General features: G+C 38.8%; 1 protein-coding gene across 6 annotated transcripts in view; it reads right to left on the bottom strand.

Moving 5' to 3' along the window:
* Positions 1–19971, bottom strand: part of NLRC5 (NLR family CARD domain containing 5) — a 93490-nt gene that overhangs the window by 18102 nt on the left and 55417 nt on the right. For all 6 annotated transcript variants that reach the window (XM_074293487.1, XM_074293486.1, XM_074293485.1 and 3 more), the window contains 14 exons: positions 18311–18400; positions 17100–17147; positions 15868–15954; positions 15294–15377; positions 11110–11193; positions 7286–7375; positions 6936–6995; positions 5693–5776; positions 4734–4817; positions 3415–3504; positions 2968–3033; positions 1616–1699; positions 761–844; positions 294–380 (listed from right to left, as the gene is read on the bottom strand). In XM_074293487.1, coding sequence (XP_074149588.1) covers positions 294–380; positions 761–844; positions 1616–1699; positions 2968–3033; positions 3415–3504; positions 4734–4817; positions 5693–5776; positions 6936–6995; positions 7286–7375; positions 11110–11193; positions 15294–15377; positions 15868–15954; positions 17100–17147; positions 18311–18400 — 1122 coding nt within the window. The remainder of the gene's footprint in view (positions 1–293; positions 381–760; positions 845–1615; positions 1700–2967; positions 3034–3414; positions 3505–4733; positions 4818–5692; positions 5777–6935; positions 6996–7285; positions 7376–11109; positions 11194–15293; positions 15378–15867; positions 15955–17099; positions 17148–18310; positions 18401–19971) is intronic.

Below are 19971 nucleotides of genomic sequence, written 5' to 3'. Positions count from 1 at the left end.
AAGCTGGGTTTAATGATCTGTACAGGGTCACATAGCTAGTAAATGTCTGGGGCTGAATTTGAACTCATGAAGATGAGTCTTCCTGACTCAACATTCCATCTCTGTACTACTCAACTGCCCAGAAACAATTCCCTAGCTTCAAATCCAGCATTCTTTCCACTGTACCTTCTCTAAGACCCTGTAATTCATGAAACCACTCCCAAAATTGACAGGAATGAATGTTAGCTCTGTATATATACCGGGGTCTGACTTTGGGAACCATGGATCCCCAGGTGTCTTCCTGGCTTTCTCACCTTATCTTGGTGATGTTGCCTGAAGCCTGAACACTTGCCTCCAGCAAGGTGGTGACACTGGTCATGGTCACCCATGGCTCTTCAACACTGTAATGAGAAACAGATACAGAATTTAGAGAACCAACAAGAGACACTCCTTTTTTATTCCTTTTTTTTTTTTTGTTTTTTTTGTTTTTGTTTGTTTTTTTTGTCATCAGTCTGTTTTCCCTGGATCTAGATCACAGAGCATAGAAATTTGAGAAACAGCTCTTTGGGGATGAGGATGGCAATAGATTAGTTAAAGGAGATTGTACATTGTTCAAAAGAACTATTCTAGGTGCATTAATAAAAGCCCCAACAACTCCAGACACCTCTGAAAAAACTTCTGAACACTTTAAAACAAATCATGAGCTTCCATGTCTCAGATCCTACCTCTGCCATATATCAAAGAGTTTCTCAAACTTGACTAATTCTGTGTGCACACATACCTGATCCTCAGGATCCCTGATGGCATCCTCACTGAATTCAGGAGAAGTTGCAACCCTGGTAGTGATATTGTGTTAGTGGCCAATCTAGGAACAGAAATTTTTGGAATGAAGCCCAAACCCGGGCTGATCACAGAGGTTGAAGAAAATAGAATCAACTCTTCCCATGGAGATAATGACTGTTGCAGGAAGCCATAATCGCCCAAAGGGAACAGAGCAGGGAGGGGGATACTGAGGCAGTGGTTTTTCTTCTTTGATTAGTTAGATCTGATCCCAGGGTAAGACAGAATCCCAGAAGGAATTCTGGTTGTTAGACAATAGAAAGATGGGTGGGAAATAGTGGAGACAGTACCAGACCTCAGGCTGCGTTCTGGGGAAGGAACAGTCCCCTCAAAGGTCCAGGCTTACAGGGACAGAGCTTGTGTATCATTCTGACTGCCTTCTCTTCCTCTGTAAAGTGAGGGATGTAGACCAAGCGATTTCCAAGTTCCCTTCCAGTTCAAAAGCCTCTGATCCCGAAGGGTGTCAGCAGCAGAACCCAGACTAGTGCTTAAGGGTCCTGACTCCCAGGTCAGAGTTCTCCTTTCTATATCACAGTGCCAGGCACACCCCATAGTCTAACATAAATCTAATGCAATTCGACAGACATTTATTCAGCGCCTACGATGTGCAGGGCCTAGAATGAGTTACTAATAAAACAAAGATGAAACGGGACAGAGCCCATGCCTTTAAGGTATCCCTGATGAGTTCAGAGCCTGTGGAAGCTTCCTGACTGGGAGCTTCCTTCCCTCTCACACCCTACCCCCTTCCCCCAGCCATTCCCCTTTGCTTGGCCCAAGGCAAGTCTTGGCTACATACATGAGATCACTCAGCTTTGGCACTTGCCCCACCAGGGTGGCCAGCTTCTTAATTTGCTCCTGCTGGAGGTTGAATCCGGTCAGCCTATGAGGAGAAAAGGAGGGAGGTGGGGGGTAGGTCATGGTCAGATTTATCACAGGGACTGACTCAGCAGCCTGAGAATGAGTTGAGGATTTATTAAGTTCTAACTTAAACAGTTAGCACTGGAGAGAAAGGTCCCTGAGGATAAAGAATTGAAATAGCATTGGAACTTGGGATGAAGAAGGCAGGAAAGAAGTTGATTTTTGCCTTGGGGGAATGGAAAGGTACCTAACTTGAGATCTGTGAACTTAAATTTTTACAAATTTTGACAATTTTAACAAACATATTTTATTGTAATTGACTTCCTTTGTTATTGTCTGTCATTTATGCCTTTAAAAACATTTCGAGACGGGATCCTTAGACTTCACCAGGCTACTAAAATATCCATGGCATAAAAATTAAAAATTTCTGATCTAATGGAAGAGACACAGAAAAAAGTTAAAACTACTATAATCAATGTGATGGCCATTCATGATGCTAGAAAATGCCATTACAGAGAGGTGATGGATTTAGGGTGTAGAATAAGAAAATCTTTTTATACACAGTGCTTATTTGTTATGAGAAATTTGTAGTCCCTTCCTATCTAAGGGGTGGGGGAATGGGAGGAAAGAAATACATTTCTGTTAATCATTTTTTAAATCAAGAAGTGGAGGATTGCTTACAGATGTGAGCTATTGTATGTGTTAGTAGATGAGATTACTATATTATTACTAGTTTTACTTAGCTGTTTTACTTTTTTATAAGAGACCTCTCATGAAGTGGAATAATCTGTAATTATATGAAATGTGAAAACGAAATACATCAATAAAACTTTTTTTTTTAAATGCTGAAATGAAAATGGTTTGAAGTATGCACAAGGATGGAAGCAACAAAAGACAATGAAATAGATGTTCCAAGATATAAAATAACAGTCTAGGAAGGTTTCCTAAAAGAATCATAGACTGGAGCTAGTGGGGACCTTGAGGTCATAAAAGGGCTATGGAATCTAACTCTCTTATCTTATAGAGGAAGAAAATGAAGCTAGAAAGGGAAAGGAAATTGCTTAAGATCACCTAGATGGTGATCTACCAGATGGCAGATGGAAGAACTGAGATTTGAACCCAGCTTTTTTGGCTCTAAATTCAGTGTTCCCTTCATTATTACTGTTTTGCCAGGACTTTGAGGAAAGAGTGACATGCTTGGTAGAAAGGAAAGGGATTAATCAGCAAAGAAGAGAGTTCTAATTTCCCTTTCCCTCTCTGCCCCCCACCTCCACCCCAATCTGGCATTACCTCAGAGTTTTTTTGGGCTCTTGGTGTTCTGTGAAGTGTATCAGAAGTTTCTGCTCTAGATTCAGGCTGTACAGAGAAAATGGGTGAGCATAGGATAGAAATAATACCTAATAAGCCCTGACCCCATGGAACAAGGGATTGAGATGGCAGGATCAGGGTGAACCAGGACCTCAGATCTTTGAGATCATCTAGTCCACCCTCTCATTGTATATATGCAAAATGGAAGTTCAAAGAAGGGAAAGCATTTGTCGAGGGTCACATAATAAGTAAATGTCAGAGCCAAAATGTGGAGCTCAATGTTCCTCCCACTACACTCCCAGAACATCAGTGCCCCAAAGACTGGGATAGTGAGGTAAGTAGGTATTAATCTTCCCCTTTTCCCCTGGATGGAGGAGGCCTTCAAGTTCTAATAGTGGGAAAAGTGAAACTGGAGGGTGAGTCACTCACCTTACTGAGACCTCGTGGGCCTGTCTGCAGGTGCCGAGAGCAATGGTGAAGAGCAGAGCACCCTCCTGAGAGATGCCATTGTGGCTTAGGCTGACGTAGGAAGGAGGGGAGAAGGGATCAGAACTTTGTGGCTGAGACCCTTGGATGATATTGTAAGGAGTACATCCAAGGAGAACTTTCCGTCTCTTTTCCACATTCCCTACTCTATTCTTGAGATCAAGAATGATAGTCCCTGAGCTCCTCCTCATTTATCATTGCCATAATAACAATAACTGGCATTTATATAGCTTTAAAGTTTGTAAAGTGCTTTATGTGCATAATCTTATTTGAGCCCCAAAACAACCACATGAGAAAGATTCTACAGCTATTATCCCCATTTTACAGATGAGAAAACTGAAGGTCCAAAACTTGCCCATGGACATAGCTAGTAAGTATCAAATGTAGGATTTGAACCTAGATTTTTACAGCTTCAAATCTAGAGCTCTAGTCACTGAACTTTTTGAATCCAGTTGCATGCCTTTGGACCAGGAGGGAAGGGGTCTAGTCTTCCATTTGGGATCACATTATTATTATTTTACTAGGAGACAATTAGATTGGTGAATTGGAACATAGTGTTAATGAGGACAAGGTCTTAGGTTCAATCCATATAAATACCAGTTAACTTTTGGGGGAAAAGGCTACTATTTATTGACTGTAGATAATTGTTTTCCCCCCTCTTCTTAGCTAGCCACAACCTAAATACATGGGCTTGAAACCAAAGTGACTCAGATGAGACATGTAAATGGTTAACTATAATTCTAGTCTCACAGCTCAAGGAAAGAAGTGATATAGATTAAAGTGAGATTTTTGAGTTATTTGTAAATGTTAATGCTCCATACTTCTCTTCCTATCCATGATTATGGATAGTCAAGTTCACAATAGAAGGACTGTTTGGATGGGATGAATTATTGGAATGAGACTGTCAATGGTCAATGTCTTATCTCCTTAGAATCTAGTAAGGATTCTTTTTTTTTTTTTTTTTTTACATAGTGAATGGGAGAAACAGGATAGAGACAGGACAGGATCTCAATTCTTTTTGAAGAGATACCAGAGTGATACCTGTCTTTATATTCTTCCCATTTTTATAGCAGAGGTTTTTTTGGTTCTCTTTAATTGCTTGTCTTGAGTTAGGTTCTTGGTCCAAAAACCTTAAAGTTCCTTTCTAAAGATTGCCCAAATGCTTTCAGTTGATGGTCTCCTTTGTTCTCACCAACTTCAATCACTTCTCTCCCTTTCTTCCTTCTTTGCCCCCCAATCCTGTAGGATAGTTGCTTTCTTACTTGAGTGAACCAGAGAGATTCATCTGAGGTAAATGCTCCAAAAGATATTTGAGTCCTTCATCACCCAGCAAGTTTCCTGACAAACTGCACAAAATGCAAAAGGACTAGGTTATAGACCACCTATTGGTCACTCATTATCAGCATCACTACCATCAGCACCCTCAACCCTTTCCTTTAATAAACATACAGAAATAACACAACTCTTAGGAGTTACAGAAAAATTAATAGATACAAATTTGCCTTCTAGTAGAACAGATGAAGAAACAAAATATACAATGTCCCAGAGTGCTATGTGGAAGAAGACCAAGCTCAGATGGTTCTCAATGCAGACCCACGATGAGAATTGCAGTGATAATCCCTTAATACTTTTATCTTCCTCTTCTGTGCATTTACATATGCTGTCTTCCATGGCTAGAATGTACCACTGCCTAATTTTATGTCTTCAAGAATCCTTGCCCATCTTTTTTTAAATAGCTTTTTATTGACAAAACATATGCATGGGTAATTTTTCAACATCCTTCCCCCCACACCCTCCCCTAGATGGCAGATAGTCCCATACATGTTAAATATGTTAGAAAGTACATGTTAAATATAATATACGTATATATATTTATACAGTTGTCTTGCTACACAAGAAAAATCAGATTTAGAAAGAAGATAAAAATAACCTGGGAAGAAAAACAAAAATGCAAGCAAACAATAATAGAAAGAATAGAAATCTTGCCCATCTTTAAGGCTCAATTCAGGTGTCTTCTCCATGAAGTTCTCTCTGAACCCTCTCCTCAAGTTGCTCACACCCTTTCCTTCCTTAGTTTACCTCCTATTATATTTTTGTGTATCGTATCTATTAATCTTCTTGAGGGCAAGAATTATTTTTATCTTTGTCCTACTAGCACCTAGGAAAGCTCCCTTGCCCATTCAGTTATCTCTTCCTTAATTTTCCCTCAATTCCAACTTACTTAAGGTGACTCAGATCTTTGCACTGCCCTAGTATACAGCACAGTTGCTTCATATCCACATGGTTGATGCAACAATCTGTGAGCCTATAGAGGAAGAAGAGATAGGAAATAATTGCAGCAGCAGGAAAGTCCATGATTGTGACCCCTATCTTCTGGATCCACAAATGCACCACTGTCAGGTTGCTCTATCCAGGTAATAATGATACAATAGCTAACATCTACATAGTGCTTCAAAGTTTGCAATGCACTTTACAAATATTATTCATTTGATCCTCACATCAATCATGAGAAGTGAGGGAATTTTTTTTATTTTTTATTTTTATTTTTATTTTTTTGCTGAGGCATTTGGGATTAAGTGACTTGCCCAGAGTCACACAGCTAGGAAGTGTTAAGTATCAGAGATCAAATTTGAACTCAGGTCCTTCTGACTTCAGAGCTGGTGCTCTATCCACTGCACCATCTAGCTGCCCCTTGAGGGAAATTATTATCCCCATTTCACAGATAAGGAGACTGAGACAGACAATGGTTAAGTGGCTTACTCAGAGTCATATAGGTAGGAAGTATCTGAGGCATATTTAAACTCAAATCTTCTTAATTCCAGGTCCACCATTCCATCTATGGCACCACTTAGCTATTTGAGAATGCTGCCTCAGACTAGCAATATGGATACCACATCAAAAATCTTTGGGAAACTCCTGAGTATAAACCTAAGGTCTTGTTGGCAGCTTAAGTTAGCCTCATATGTCTTTAGGGAAGGATTATTAGGATGACTGAAGGTTCCCTAAGAAATAAAAATATGCAGCAGGGACCATCAGCTCATGACTTTGTGAATCCCCATGATCTCTTTAAGAGATAGAATGGATTAAATCAGATGGTCACAAGTTGGTGCCAAAGTGGCCGAAGTTGTGGGTTTGGTCCCCAAGTAGCTCACTCAGTAGCTTGGTTATTCTACACTTATAAGTTATGTTCCTAATGTAGGTCAACCATCTCACAAATGCAGACCTTTGGTCCCAAGGAGGTGGCTAGGAAATAGAAATTTGGGTGGTCTGGTGAAAAATTGTCACTGATGGACACAACTCAAAACAAGTGTCCTACTGATAGAAGCTTCACCTTCCTGCATTATTATAGTATATTTTATTCCCTTGATAGCTAGTTACTCTATGATGGGTATTTGAACTTCCAGTTCTAATAAAGTAGGGCTAATAAAGACTGGGGCTCCAGGGACATGTCAGGGTTGTCTTACCCACAGGACACTCCTTTCCTCTTGCCAGGACTAAAGTACAGACAGGCATACTTCAGGGACCTGAAATATATTTAAGCACAGATTAGCTCTCCTTGCCAAAGCCTGACCTCAGAATGCTCAGGGGGGTAGAAACAATCTTTGTAAGGGACTAGGCACAGGGATGGAGAATGTGGGATGCAGGGTGTAGAAAGATATTCTCTCATCTTGGGGAAAGGTGCACAGAGCAGATCTCACGTTCTCTCTTAAGCCTACAAGGAGACCCTGATTTAGACGAATGATACATAAAAACCCTCGAACCTCACCTCAGAGGATTTGTTATTCCATGGGATATGTCTGGGATGATCACATACCTGACTTCCACCTTCTGAATTTGTTCACATAGGCTAATGGCACTGGCCAGCAAGAAGATGCTATTTAGAGACAAAGTGGTTTGGCTGAATCTGTAAGGAATGAAAGCAAAGAGAAATCAGTCACTAAGAAGGAAGTCAGACAGAGCTCAGGAATTTCCTCATCAAGTTTGTAATGTGGCATCTTCCATTCCCAAAGATGGTACTACTAACTCCACTTACTACTGGTAGGGAGACTCTGGGTGCAAGAGGTTGTGCAAGAGGTTTCATGAGGAAAATGGGCTAAGAATATCAGAATTTCAAACTATAGTACAAAGTGGTAAGTATCACAGCAATCTGGTATTGTTCAAGTAATAGAGTGGTGGATCAGTAAAATAGACTAGGCATACAATCTACAGTAGTAAATGACCACAATAATCTAGCATTTGATAAATCCAAAGACTCAAGAAGAGGGTAAGAGAGTGAACCTTACTCTCATCAGAATTGGCTCAAAGAGGAAATAACATACAAACTCAATAGGATATCTATCCCATTTATTGGAGAAGGGAATGGTCAGTACCAAAACACTTTTGGGGAGGGACAGGGTGAAAGGAGAAGGAGAATAAATGGGGAGGAGGGATACAGTTAGCAATAGTAAATGTAAAAAGAATTTTGAAGCAAGTTTCTCTGATAAGGCCTCATTTCTCAAATATAGGGGAAACTATAAATAAATATAAGAACTATGGCCCCAAGTGGTAAATGATCAAAAGATATGAACTGTGTCCAAAGGGCTATAAATTCATGCATATCCTTTGACCTAACAACACCAATACTTGGCGTGAATACCAAAAGAGATTTGAAATTAAAAAAAAAAAAAAAAGAAAACGACCTATATACACAAAAAATATACATAGCAGCTCTCTTCTCAGAGCAAAAAAAATTGAGGGAATGCCCATCAATTGGAGAATGGATCAATAAACTGTGATGTATGTTTATGATGGAATATGATGGAATATTATTGTTCTATGGTAAATGATGAGCAGGATGCTCTCAGGAAGAAAAGAAAGTCCTCCATGAACTCAAGCAAAGTGAAATGTACTGTATACAAAGTAAAAATAATGTTCCAGGATGACCATTTATAAATGACTTTGCTATTCTCAGTAGTGTAATCATCCATGATTACTCTGAAGGACTTATGATAAAAAATCCTATCATACCCAGAAAAGGAAGTAATTGTACTTGAATATAGAATGAAGCATTCTCTCTCTCTGTCTCTGTCTCTGTCTCTCTCTCTCTGTCTCTCTCTCTGTCTCTCTGTCTCTCTCTGTCTCTCTCTCTGTCTCTCTGTCTCTGTCTCTGTCTCTCTCTGTCTCTGTCTCTCTCTCTCTCTCTCTCTCTCTCTCTCTGTCTCTCTCTCTCTCTCTCTGTCTGTCTGTCTCTCTCAAGCTTAATTTTTCTTGAGAGTTTTTATTTTCATTAGGGTAGGAGATTTTTTTTCACAACTTGATTTTTATAGAAATGTTTTACATAATTTCACAAGTGGTTTTTTAATTGTGGGTGGGGGTAAGAGAGAAAACCTAGAACTCAAAAAATTTGGAAACAAATGTTAAAAAAATTTGTTTTGAATGTAACTGGGGAAAAATATTAAATAAATAAAATTTAGAAAAAGAAATGATGAGCAAGCTGATTTCAGGAAAACCTGGGAAGATTTGTAAGAACTGATGCAAAGTGAAGTGAACAGAACCAGGAGAACATTGTACATCATAACAGCAATAACATAATGCTGTTAGCTATTCTTAGCAATACAATGATCTAAGACAGTTCCAAAAGACTCATCATGAAAAAAGCTATCCACCTCCAAAGAAAGAACTAATAGAATCTGAATGCAGATCAAAGCATACTATTTTTCACTTTCTATTTTTCATGCTTTTTAAAATGTTTTCTTTTACAAGATGACTAATGTGGAAATATGTTTTACATTTATTATACATATGTAACCTATATCAAATTGCTTATCCTTCCAGAGAGAAGGAAAAGGAAAGGAGGGAGAGAATTCGGAACTCAATTTTTTAAATAAATGTTAAAAATTTTAAAAATGTGTTTTCTGGTGAGTTAAAAAGAATACTTGGACTCAGGAGATTTAGTAGAACTTAATTCTGGTCCCGATTCTATCACTTACTAGCTGGGTGACTATAAGCAAGTAGCTTTACCTTTCATTTCTCTGAACCTCAATTTCCTCATCAGCACAGCAGATTTCTAAATACCTACCATTTTTGCTTCACAGAATTGTCCTCAGTTTCCTCATTAAACCAAATGGGGAAAATTATTCTTGCATTACCTTTTAATGGCAAATTGCTCTACCATCAGTTCCTAGATCTAGAGTCAATCCAGGCCAAGGCAGCTTGCTCAAAGTTATACATATATACCAAAGGCAACATTTGAACCTAAGCCTTCTTACTCCAAAGTCAATTCACTCATATTCTTTTGGTTGGTTTTCCATTAGTGAAAAAGTCAACTAGAAAATGCAGCTAACACGTATTTCCTAGTGACTCTGGTTAAGTCACTTAATTCCAACTGCCTTGACAAAAGAAAAAAAAAAAAAGAATAGCCAAGTAAGGTTAAGAGTATAGCCTGTGCTCATAATATAAAGCAAGGGGCAGCTAGGTGGTGCAGTGGATAGAGTACCAGCTCTGGAGTCATAAGGACCTGAGTTCAAATTTGACCTCAGACACTTAACACTTCCTGTGTGACCCTGGGCAAAAAAGCAAAAAAAAAAAAAAAAAAAGCAAAAGAGTATAGCCTGTGCTCATAAGATAAAGCAAAGTCAATTAGCTTACCCAGGGACAAAGCAAGTGTCCTTGATCTCTTTATAAGTATACTTTAGCCTGTTTTTAGCCAATCCCTCCCCTTTCCTGCCAGAGAAAAATTTGACTAAAAAGGAGTTAGAAATGTGACAACTCTTTGGGATTCTCAGAAAAAAAAGGCTCTATAGAAATCAAGGGGATTATTATTTTTTATCATTATCATAATAGTTTAATTTCCTGTCATATTTTTCCAGATCAGCTGGGTGGGGGGGTGTTATCTATATTTTTCTCCTCTAACACTATACCCATCCCTCAGCCTTGCAGAAAATATTTTTAAAAAGTCTTTTCATTTGAACAAGTCCAATCTGAAATTGGAAAACAGCTATAAATACAAATGAGGCCACTGCTCAGAAACATTTTCTTTGTAGAGGCCTAATTTCGACTTTTATAAATCCTGTCTGAAACACAATGCATTTGGAAGACCCTATTCTCTAGATCTTTCCTGTTATAGGTTCAATATTAAATTTGTTTTTTCAATAACCTTAGAGATGATAATAATGATATCTCATATTTGTATATATCTTTTTAAGTCCCAAAGTCTTCATTTTATCCCTCCCAACAACCCTGTGAAGGAAGCAGTATAAGGATAATCACCTGTTTTTCTTTTTTGTGTATGAAACAATTAGGGTGTTAGGTGTCTTTCCCAGAATTACATAGTTAATAAGTGTTAAGTGTCTGAGGCCAGTTTTGAACTGGCCTTCTGATTCCTTCTGATTTAGAATCCTTCTGATTCCAGGACTAGTGCTCTATCCATTGTCATTTGTATTTTAAAGATTAGGAAATTTAGGCCTAGAAAGGGAAAATGACTTGCCCACAAATTGACTCGCCCACAGTAATAAAGTAAGTAGTAGAACCAGAATGAGAATACATGGTCCCTTGTCTTTACCTTTTGACAGTAGGAATTATTAAGGAGATAGTATGCCATATGGCTTTGCCAAGAAAGGTTCCACGAAATCAGAGAAAAGAAAAATCTAAAAAACTTACTGTAACAGGTTCAGATTGTGGAGCTGGGGTAAGTGGTCCAGTAGCATCTCAATGCTCTGATCATTCATGGTAACGTGGGAGAATCTATGGAGGGAAAAATTTAGCAGGAGTTAGATTATAAGGAAGATCAAAATGAAGGATTGTTTTTAACATAAGAGGGCAAGGGAGTGAGATGATTAGTGCAGTGCCACACCTGGAAAATTCAAATCAACAGTTACCAAATGCCTGCTGGTGAGGCAACTGTCCTAGGTGCTGAAGTATATAAAGCTTAAAAGTGGCATTTGCCTTTGAGGAAGAACACCCCGCCCCCTCTTCTCTCTGTCTCTCTCTGTCTCTGTCTCTGTCTCTGTGTGTGTGTATGTGTGTGTCTCTGTCTCTATCTCTCTCTGTGTGTCTCTGTCTCTGTCTCTGTCTCTCTCTCTCTCTCACACACACACACACACACACACACACACACAGACACACACACACATCCCTTAATATTAAACTAAGGGAAGAGAACAAAAACAATAAGAAGAGGGATAAAGGATGATCAGGGACATTTTTATGGAGGAAGTGGATATCTAAACAGAGACTTGAAGGAAGACAAGGCTTCTGAGAGGAAGAAATGAAGATATGGAATATTCCAGAAAAGGGGAATAGCTTGTGCGACTCCATAAAAATGTGTGACAAGGAACAACTAACAGGTTAGTTTGGAACACAGAGTTCATGAAAGAGAGAGTATCAAATAAGACTGGAAAGCCAGATTGTAGGATGCCTTAAATTCCAGGCTGAGTGTGTTTTTTTGTCTTGGATGCAGTGACAATAGGATAGCCATTGAAGTGAGCAGAGAAATGACATGGTCAGAGTCTTTCTTGCCTTAAGATAGATGATCTTAGTCACTAGGTAGAAGACAGAGAAAGGAAGTGAGATGAAAGATCCTTAGTTAGATGTGTTTGCCTCTTATTTGATCCTTTCTAGAGACCTTCTGCAAGACCTAAGTTATCCTAATTTGAATCGCAGTATTAGAAATCACAGAATGTTGGAATTGGAAGAGATATCAGAAGCCCTGAGTGTAAGCTATTATTAAACGAGAATGCCCTCTGGTCTCTCTTCAACAAGCAATCATCCAATATGTACTTGAAGACTTCCAGTGAGGGAAACTGCCTTTGAATGAATTTAATTGATAGGAAGTTTTTCTCACAATGAACCTAAATTTCTCTTTCTGTAATTTACAATCCTGCTACAGCAAATTTTCATCATTTGAAGATGGATTTGATTTTTTTCTTTTTTGAAAAGGAGAAAAGTCAATAAGCGCCATGTTTGGTGAATAAAGTAAGCCATCCAATAGAGCAAAATTCTTGGCTGAAAAATTAAATGGTATGATAAAGACATTAGCATCATCTAATTCATCAGCTGCTTCTGAAGATTTTAGCCAAAGCATTTAACCTCGCAGGACTGTAGCAGACCCTCCTGAGGACCCTTCCAGCTGCAAATCTGTGATTCTAAGAAGATAATTTTCAATGGGATGTTCCCAGACTGTTCTGAGAAATGGTAGCTTTATCTTTAGGATAAATATTTAACCTTTCAAGGAGATTGCTGTGAAGGACAGTTCTTAAGTGGGTTAGGAACAAACCAAACAAAATTGTTTTTTTAAGTACAAGGGGGTAAATATAAGATAGGGAAATGAACCTTGAGGAAGACTCTATGGCCTGCAGAAAGTATTTTTAGTCATCTAAATTCAAAAGGGAATAAGATTCCAAGAACTACTTTGGAAAATATGAATAGAAATGCACTGTTCCAGCTCACCCTGTCAGGAGAATCTATGGCTAAGCTCCACAGTGGCTTGGGTGTGGTGAAGAGAGTAGTCACCCAGAATGTGCCAGGCAGGTCAGGCCACCACTACTGATCATCATCTCTTCTTATACACTGATAGAGATAGCTCAGGACCCTGAACTCAAGAACTTTTGTAACATCAATGCTTCCCTCTAGTTTCTGCAACTTCTGAGAAGATGTTGTCTGGCAGCTGCTTTTACATATGCTACAGTCACTTCTGTTGAAGACCCTTTTGAAAATTTTTTATTCTAATAAAAGTTTTTTTGCCACCAAAGTCGTTGGCACTGTCAAATAGTTTGGCTCCAGAAGTTTATAGATAGATATAGATAAGTCATATCTATATATTTATATCTATTTTAGCCATGGAAATGACATTAGCAAAAAGGCATTATTATATGCTTTGCTGAAACCTTGCATACAAGTAGTCTTTCCCCATTAGAATGTGAGCTCCTTGAGAGTAGGGTGCTTTAATTTTTAATTCGTCTTCTCAGAGCTTGGCCCAGTGCTTAATAGATACTGTTCATTTATTCATATAAAATAGAAAGATAGAAATTGATCTTAAGCAGAAAAGTTTTTCTTCTCTATACCCTTTTTTTAGTTGACAGAACAGTTACTTTTAGAATAAGATTAATTGGTGGCCAAGGCTAAACACAATTCCTCTAAGACTGTGGGGTAATCAGCACATGACTGTTTTTTACCTGAGTCTCTTTCAACAGGTATTTTTGCAGACCACAGTCCAATTTTTTGTTATTGTTCAGATATTTCAGTGAAGTCTGACTCTTTATGACCCTGTTTATGGTTTTCTTGGCAAAGATACTGGAGTAGTTTGCCATTTCCTTCTTTGGTTCATTTTACATATGAGGAAACTGAGGCAAAGAGGGCTAAGTAACTTGCCCAGGGTCACACAACTGGTAAGAGACTGAGAACAGATTTTAATTCAGAAAGATGAGTATTTCTGACTTCAGGTCTGGTGCTATGTATAGCTGTATCCCTTAGCAACCCAGTGTTTTACTCATATAATAACAGGAATCCTGGCTGAGGTTGCAAGTGTGTCTCTGGGAATGGCAGGATGGCAGCTGTTTGTGTACAAAATAAATTTTGTGATTTCCCTGAGAAAGTGCTTGGAGGCATCTTATTTAAGGAGGGTTCCAGGCTAGTGGACTATCTCTCTCTTTTCCTTGGATGTTGGGATAGGATCAGAGCAAAGAGGATAGGCTAAATCTAAGTGTGCCCTGACCTGGGGTATCATTGGAGAGGTACCAAATAGCCCTCCCCTTGCCCAAAATCATCTTCCCTGTTGACTTTCTATAGGATCTATAATTTTTCCCACTGTGTCCCATGGACTTGAGTTTTGAAGGTCTTTCTTAGAATGGAAATATATTATTGTGGGGCAACTCATTTGGACAAGATTGGCTTAGCAGGATCTTAAAATAGAATCCATAGGACAGATTTTTCTTCATGATGGAATGAACCAGAGAATGCACAAAAGAAAAAAGACTCTAAGAGACATCACTGGTGGGGAGCATGGTGTAGCCCTGGGTGAAAATGTTCAATGTTAAGTCAGTAGCTCCTGAAATTCAACTATAGACAAATTTTATGTCTTTTATACTTTAGCTATAGGGGACTTGGTCCTTACACATGACATCTCTCCACTTTGGTGCCTTTGTCTATCCCCCACTCTTTGAATTCCCTCCTCACCTCTGCTTCTTAGAATCCCTGATTTTCTTCAAAACTTGGCTCAAATATCCACCCTTTTCCACACGAAGACTTCCAGATCCCAACAGCTATTAGTGCTCTTCCTCCCAAGTTACCTTATATGTATTTTGTATACTTCCAATATATATTTATTGAAATACACTCGTATTTTCTCCCCTGATAGATATAAGGTTTTTGAAGGCAAGGACTGTTTCCCTTTTGTATTATTATCTCCAGCATTTATCACATGTCTAGCATATAACCTGGCACATAAGAGGTATTTTACAATTGGTCCTGTGTGGATTGCTCTCCACAAGTTACTAGTAGTAAATCTTTTGCTGATGGGAAGACAATATATTCACTCACAACATCTTCCAAGAGGATGAAAGGCTGTGAGTAAGATGATGCCCAGGTGGGTCTGGACCATCCTGGAGTTCCTTTCCAGCATAAGACTTTGAATCAGGAGGCTTAGAGAAAGTGGCTGTGTTGGCCATGCTATTTGTTGGATAGTGTTGAATAGATTGGAGTTCAGCAGCTACTTCCTTGGCCCCCAAAATCTGTGGGACTGGCCAAGTGCAAGACCACTTGGCACCACCCAGAAATCAGCATTTCTGAGCTTCAGGAGAAAGGCAGGGTAAAGGAAGCCTGAGGAAGGCATTTATTCTTCTACTCACTTGATCTCTAATAGTCCCTGGCATGTCTTCAGAATCTGGAGCAGCTTCTCTAAAGTTGGTGGTTCCAATTGACACTCTCTGAGACTGAAGTAAAAACAGTAGGGTCAGGGCTTGTACTGGTGCCAGCTGTTGTCCCAGATACCCTCTGCTGCTTCATCTCACTACGGTGCTCACCCTGACAGGATCCTCCCATTGGGTGCAATCTGCTACTTTGCAAACATTTCTCCTTCAAACCCAAAACTTTCTGTCCCATAGAAAGACTTCTACTTATCATGGATTAATTAATTTAGAAATGAAAAGGATATTGAAAACAATCAAGTCCACTCCCCTCACTTTACAGATGAGGAAACAAGCTGAGAGGTTAAGTTTCCAGCATCACTTGGCAGTCCATGTCTGAGGTAGGATCTGAACTAGACTCCCTGACTCCAAGTTCAGCATTCTATTCATTGTGTTACCTAACTGCCTTCTTATGTCCACTAAGCAAAGCTCCACTGGGAGTATAAGAAGTGTCTGGGTCCCCTTTTAGTCTCTTTCAACAAAGGAAAAAATCAAGGGGGAGGTAAAGGGACTGTACCAAAAGCTCTTGGGAAAGTGTGCACCCCATTCTAGAGATTCCTGCTGAGTCTTCTGCTTTGTCCACTCTTCAGAGATACTTTGTTTCCTTGGAGAGAGGAAAACACTTTATAAGAAACCCTGTCCAAGTACTAACCCACTAAGAACTCTAGCTCATTGGAGCTGAAGGGACTCTAGAGCACAGGACGTGGAATGTTAGAACTGGAAGAAACTCGAGAGATCTTTTAGTTTAATCTCTCACTTTACAGGTGGGTAAACAGGGTTCAGAGACTGACTTATAATCACACAACTAGGTAATGTGAAGACAGAGACAGCAGCCGTCTTTACATCTGGCCAGCCTCTACAGCGTCTGGGAAGGCAATTAGGCAACAGTTCCTCCCTCTCTCTACCAACCCAGACTTTTGGCACCTGCATCATTTCTCCCTGTGCTAGGGTTGCCCCATGGCCAAATCCCCATCTCTCACATCTTTGAGGGTCTCCAGTGTCATGGTCTGCATCTGGTTTTGCACAGACCCACTCCTGGAAGAAGGCAGCCCTGTTTCCCCATAACTCAGCATCATTTCCCATTCTTTGATGTGTGTCTGTCAAACTCTGAGCATATCAGGCAAGTACAAAAACAACTTTGTTATAAGGTGTGTGCCAAGAGAATTGGGATATAATGATAAAGCGTTCTAGTGGGCTTCACTTTTGATTTTAAAGTATTCTAGCTCTTTCTCTTTAAGATTTATAAAGCACCTGGCTGGGAAAGGAAACACTAAGAAACTAGTTACTATTAGCAGTTTGCTGCAAAGATAATGAAGTTTTTTCAGTGAACTTACTGCTCCCTTTTTCTGAGGTGCTTATAATTAGTTATAATAATATAATATAGTAGTTATAATCAGAATTTGAATGGGGAATGAACTTACCCATGTAAATCCCCATGAGAAAGTAAGCCCCATGAGAAAGAAATTTAACTTTTCTCTTCCTAATCATCATAGCTTTCTCTCCAATCCCACTAGGAGAATAGTACATAAAGATACTCTGACAACCCCAGAGTCCCATAATGTGAAGTCTCCCAGCATTCATGATTACTTTATTAGATATTAGCCCTGTCAAATAACAGAAATGTCTGCCTTTAGGCATCTCAGATGACAAAATTTCTTGCTATGTGTGCTAGTAGAATGCACACTACTGATTGTGTGTGTGTGTGTGTCTATCTGTGGAGGGGTCAGAAGCGATAACTTTTGCCCTTACCTTGTTCTCTCAAGGCATCTCACATGGATGGATTGTTGTCTTTCCAAACTAGAATTCAATTAAACATTATTTAAGTACATACTATTTTTTTTTTTTGTTCCCCCCCCCCCCCCCCCCCCCCCCCCGAGGCTGGGGTTAAGTGGCTTGCCCAGGGTCACACACTAGGAAGTGTTAAGTGTCTGAGATTACATTTGAACTCAGGTCCTCCTGAATTCAAGGCTGGTACTCTATCCACTGCGCCACCTAGCTGCCCCAAGTACATACTATGTACTTGGCATTGGGGAAATGTTAAATTTAGATAAATAAATAAAAAATAAAATAAAAATAAAATTTAAAAAATAAATCAAAATAAATATATAAGTAAAAATGATAAATTTAGATAAGACTTCATCCTTGCATTTTGTGTAGTTGGGTGGCAGGTGGGGATAAAACAGGTGACATAAAATTAAAAGTATGATACAAAATTGAATCTAAGAATAGAAAGGAGATACACAAGTAAAAATAGATGGAAAAGAAGGACTCTTAGAAAGGCCAGAGAACTCTTCCCCTCAGACAGCAAAAAATTATCCCTTAAAAATGGAGAGGATAATTATATTTTATAATTCATATACTTAGGGAAAACCAAATCAATGTGAATTCTAGAATCTAGAAATGGAAGGGATCTTTGATGAAACTGGAACCAAGAAGGGAAAGTGATGTGATCAAAGTCACACAGGAAGATGTGACACCGACATGAGAATCAAGTCCTCTGATTCCATTAAATCATGCTATTTTCTTTACTTTTTAATGGTCAAACCATCATATACATTATGATGGTGCCTGTCACCCTGCTGATACTTTTTATAAAATGTAAACTGAGTTTCCATTTTTCACATGAATAGAGTGTGCATCCAGACAATGTAATTAAAAACAATGAATAATAAAAAACCAATTTATATTTATCTGAGTCACAGTTCTTTTTAGTTGCAAGTTTCCTTTCCTAATTTACATCAATTTAGGTTAACATGAGCATTAGTGTGTATTCCCTGAGTATAGACAGGCTGGATTAAACTGCCACAGATAATCCACAAAGTAAATGAATGAGAACTAATCTAGTTCTGTTTTATGTGATATATGAGAAGTTTGAATTCCCCTATTATCTTCTAAGATTATTATCATCAAAGGATCCCAAATACAAGTGGGTCTGGGAAGAGACAGAAAACTAAACTCACCTGATATCTACTTCATGGACCCATTCCAGGTCAGAGAAGGTTGAAGCTAAGCAGAACACAGCTTTCAAGGATACCTTATTCTCATTCAAGCTGGAGAAACATGGGAAGGAGACCGTTAAATCAGGCCTGTCCAAGACCTAAAGACATATTATTCTTGGTATATTAAGGGGAAAGATATTTTTTAGAGATGAGAGAAAAAATCTCATGGATTGTCAGAGAAGAAAGGGCCTATGAGATCATTTACATCAGTTGACTCATTTCCTTGGTGCTTTTTTAAAAAAATAAAATGTTTTAATGAAATCTTTATTTTTTGATATCATAGTCGTTTATAGATGATTTCTCTCTTTCATCCAATAAGCTCTTCATTAAAAGAGAGAGAAACTATTAAATGAACAAAACCACCTAACCCAATGAGATTATCTGGCATCGAATACAGCATTCTGCATCTGCAGTCAAGTGTCTTTCTATTGAAAGGTTAAAGATGATTTTCCTGATCTGTTCTCCAGGGCCAGTTTTAAAAAGTGGGGAAACTGGGGAACAAAGGAGAAAACTTGTCTACTATCACAAAGTAAGTCAGTAGCAGAGTCAGATATAAGAACCCAGCTTTCTAGACCATCAGAATAGTGCTTTTCCTTTACATCCTAATGCTTCCTCTAAGGAACTCCCCTCCCCATTGCTATTTTCACATCTGGTGACTTCCTGCAGTCAGGGAGAACTTCCCTCCTCACAAGCCACTACATCTCTAGATTTCTGGCATTTTCACTGGTTGTTTCTCATCCCCTTTAATGCTGATGTCATCCCCCTATTCATCATTCCTGATTCATTCCATATCTTATTTGAAGTTTTTTGCATGCTGTCTCCCCTATTAAACTGGGAACTCTTTGAGCATAGATACCGGTTTTTTGCCTTTCTTTGAATTTTCAGTGCTTAGCATAGCGTGTGGCATAGATTTAGTATTTAGTAATATTTATTGCTTGATTATCAGGACTTAACAGCAAGGAAGAACCTCCTTCAGGGAAGAAGACACTCTTACCTCTAAGAACCTTTCCATTTCTAAATCAATGAGCCTGAGATTTATTAGGTCCTGGACCAATGTTATCTAAGACAGAATCTTATTAAAGAGATTCTGTCACTCTCCAATCACATTACCCAACAGAAGTTGCTTTGATTCTACCACCAAGGTTAGATCTGCTTCTTCAACCCTTCAACAGATCCAAGATGTCATCAATGTGTAACTCTTTCTACTGCAGCAGATTGAAACCCTATCCCATAAAACCATTAGTCATGGATGACTAATATTGTAATTATATATAATGCACATTACATAGATTAATTCACCTTGTAGTGGAAGATAAAAATAGTATAAATCAATAATGAGTAAAAGGCAGCATGATATAGTAGGTCTAGACACAGAGTCAGGAAGATCTGGGTTTGCCTTGCAGCTGATTTACATATTACCTGTGTGACCCTAGCTAGACTATAGCTAAACACTTTGCCTCTTAGTGTTTTAACACTATTAATTACAGATGAATTGCTGATTTGCATTGGTGAAGAGAGTTTTTATGTTTTCTATTCCATATCCCAATGAAATCACAAGTTAGGGTCCCTTTTTTCCTCTCTCTTTTCCCTTTTCTCTCTTTCCCTTCTCCTTTCTATATGGA

Source organism: Sminthopsis crassicaudata, chromosome 2 (assembly GCF_048593235.1).
Source record: "Sminthopsis crassicaudata isolate SCR6 chromosome 2, ASM4859323v1, whole genome shotgun sequence".
NCBI lineage: Eukaryota > Metazoa > Chordata > Mammalia > Dasyuromorphia > Dasyuridae > Sminthopsis > Sminthopsis crassicaudata.
This window is presented reverse-complemented; position numbering and strand designations above follow the sequence as displayed.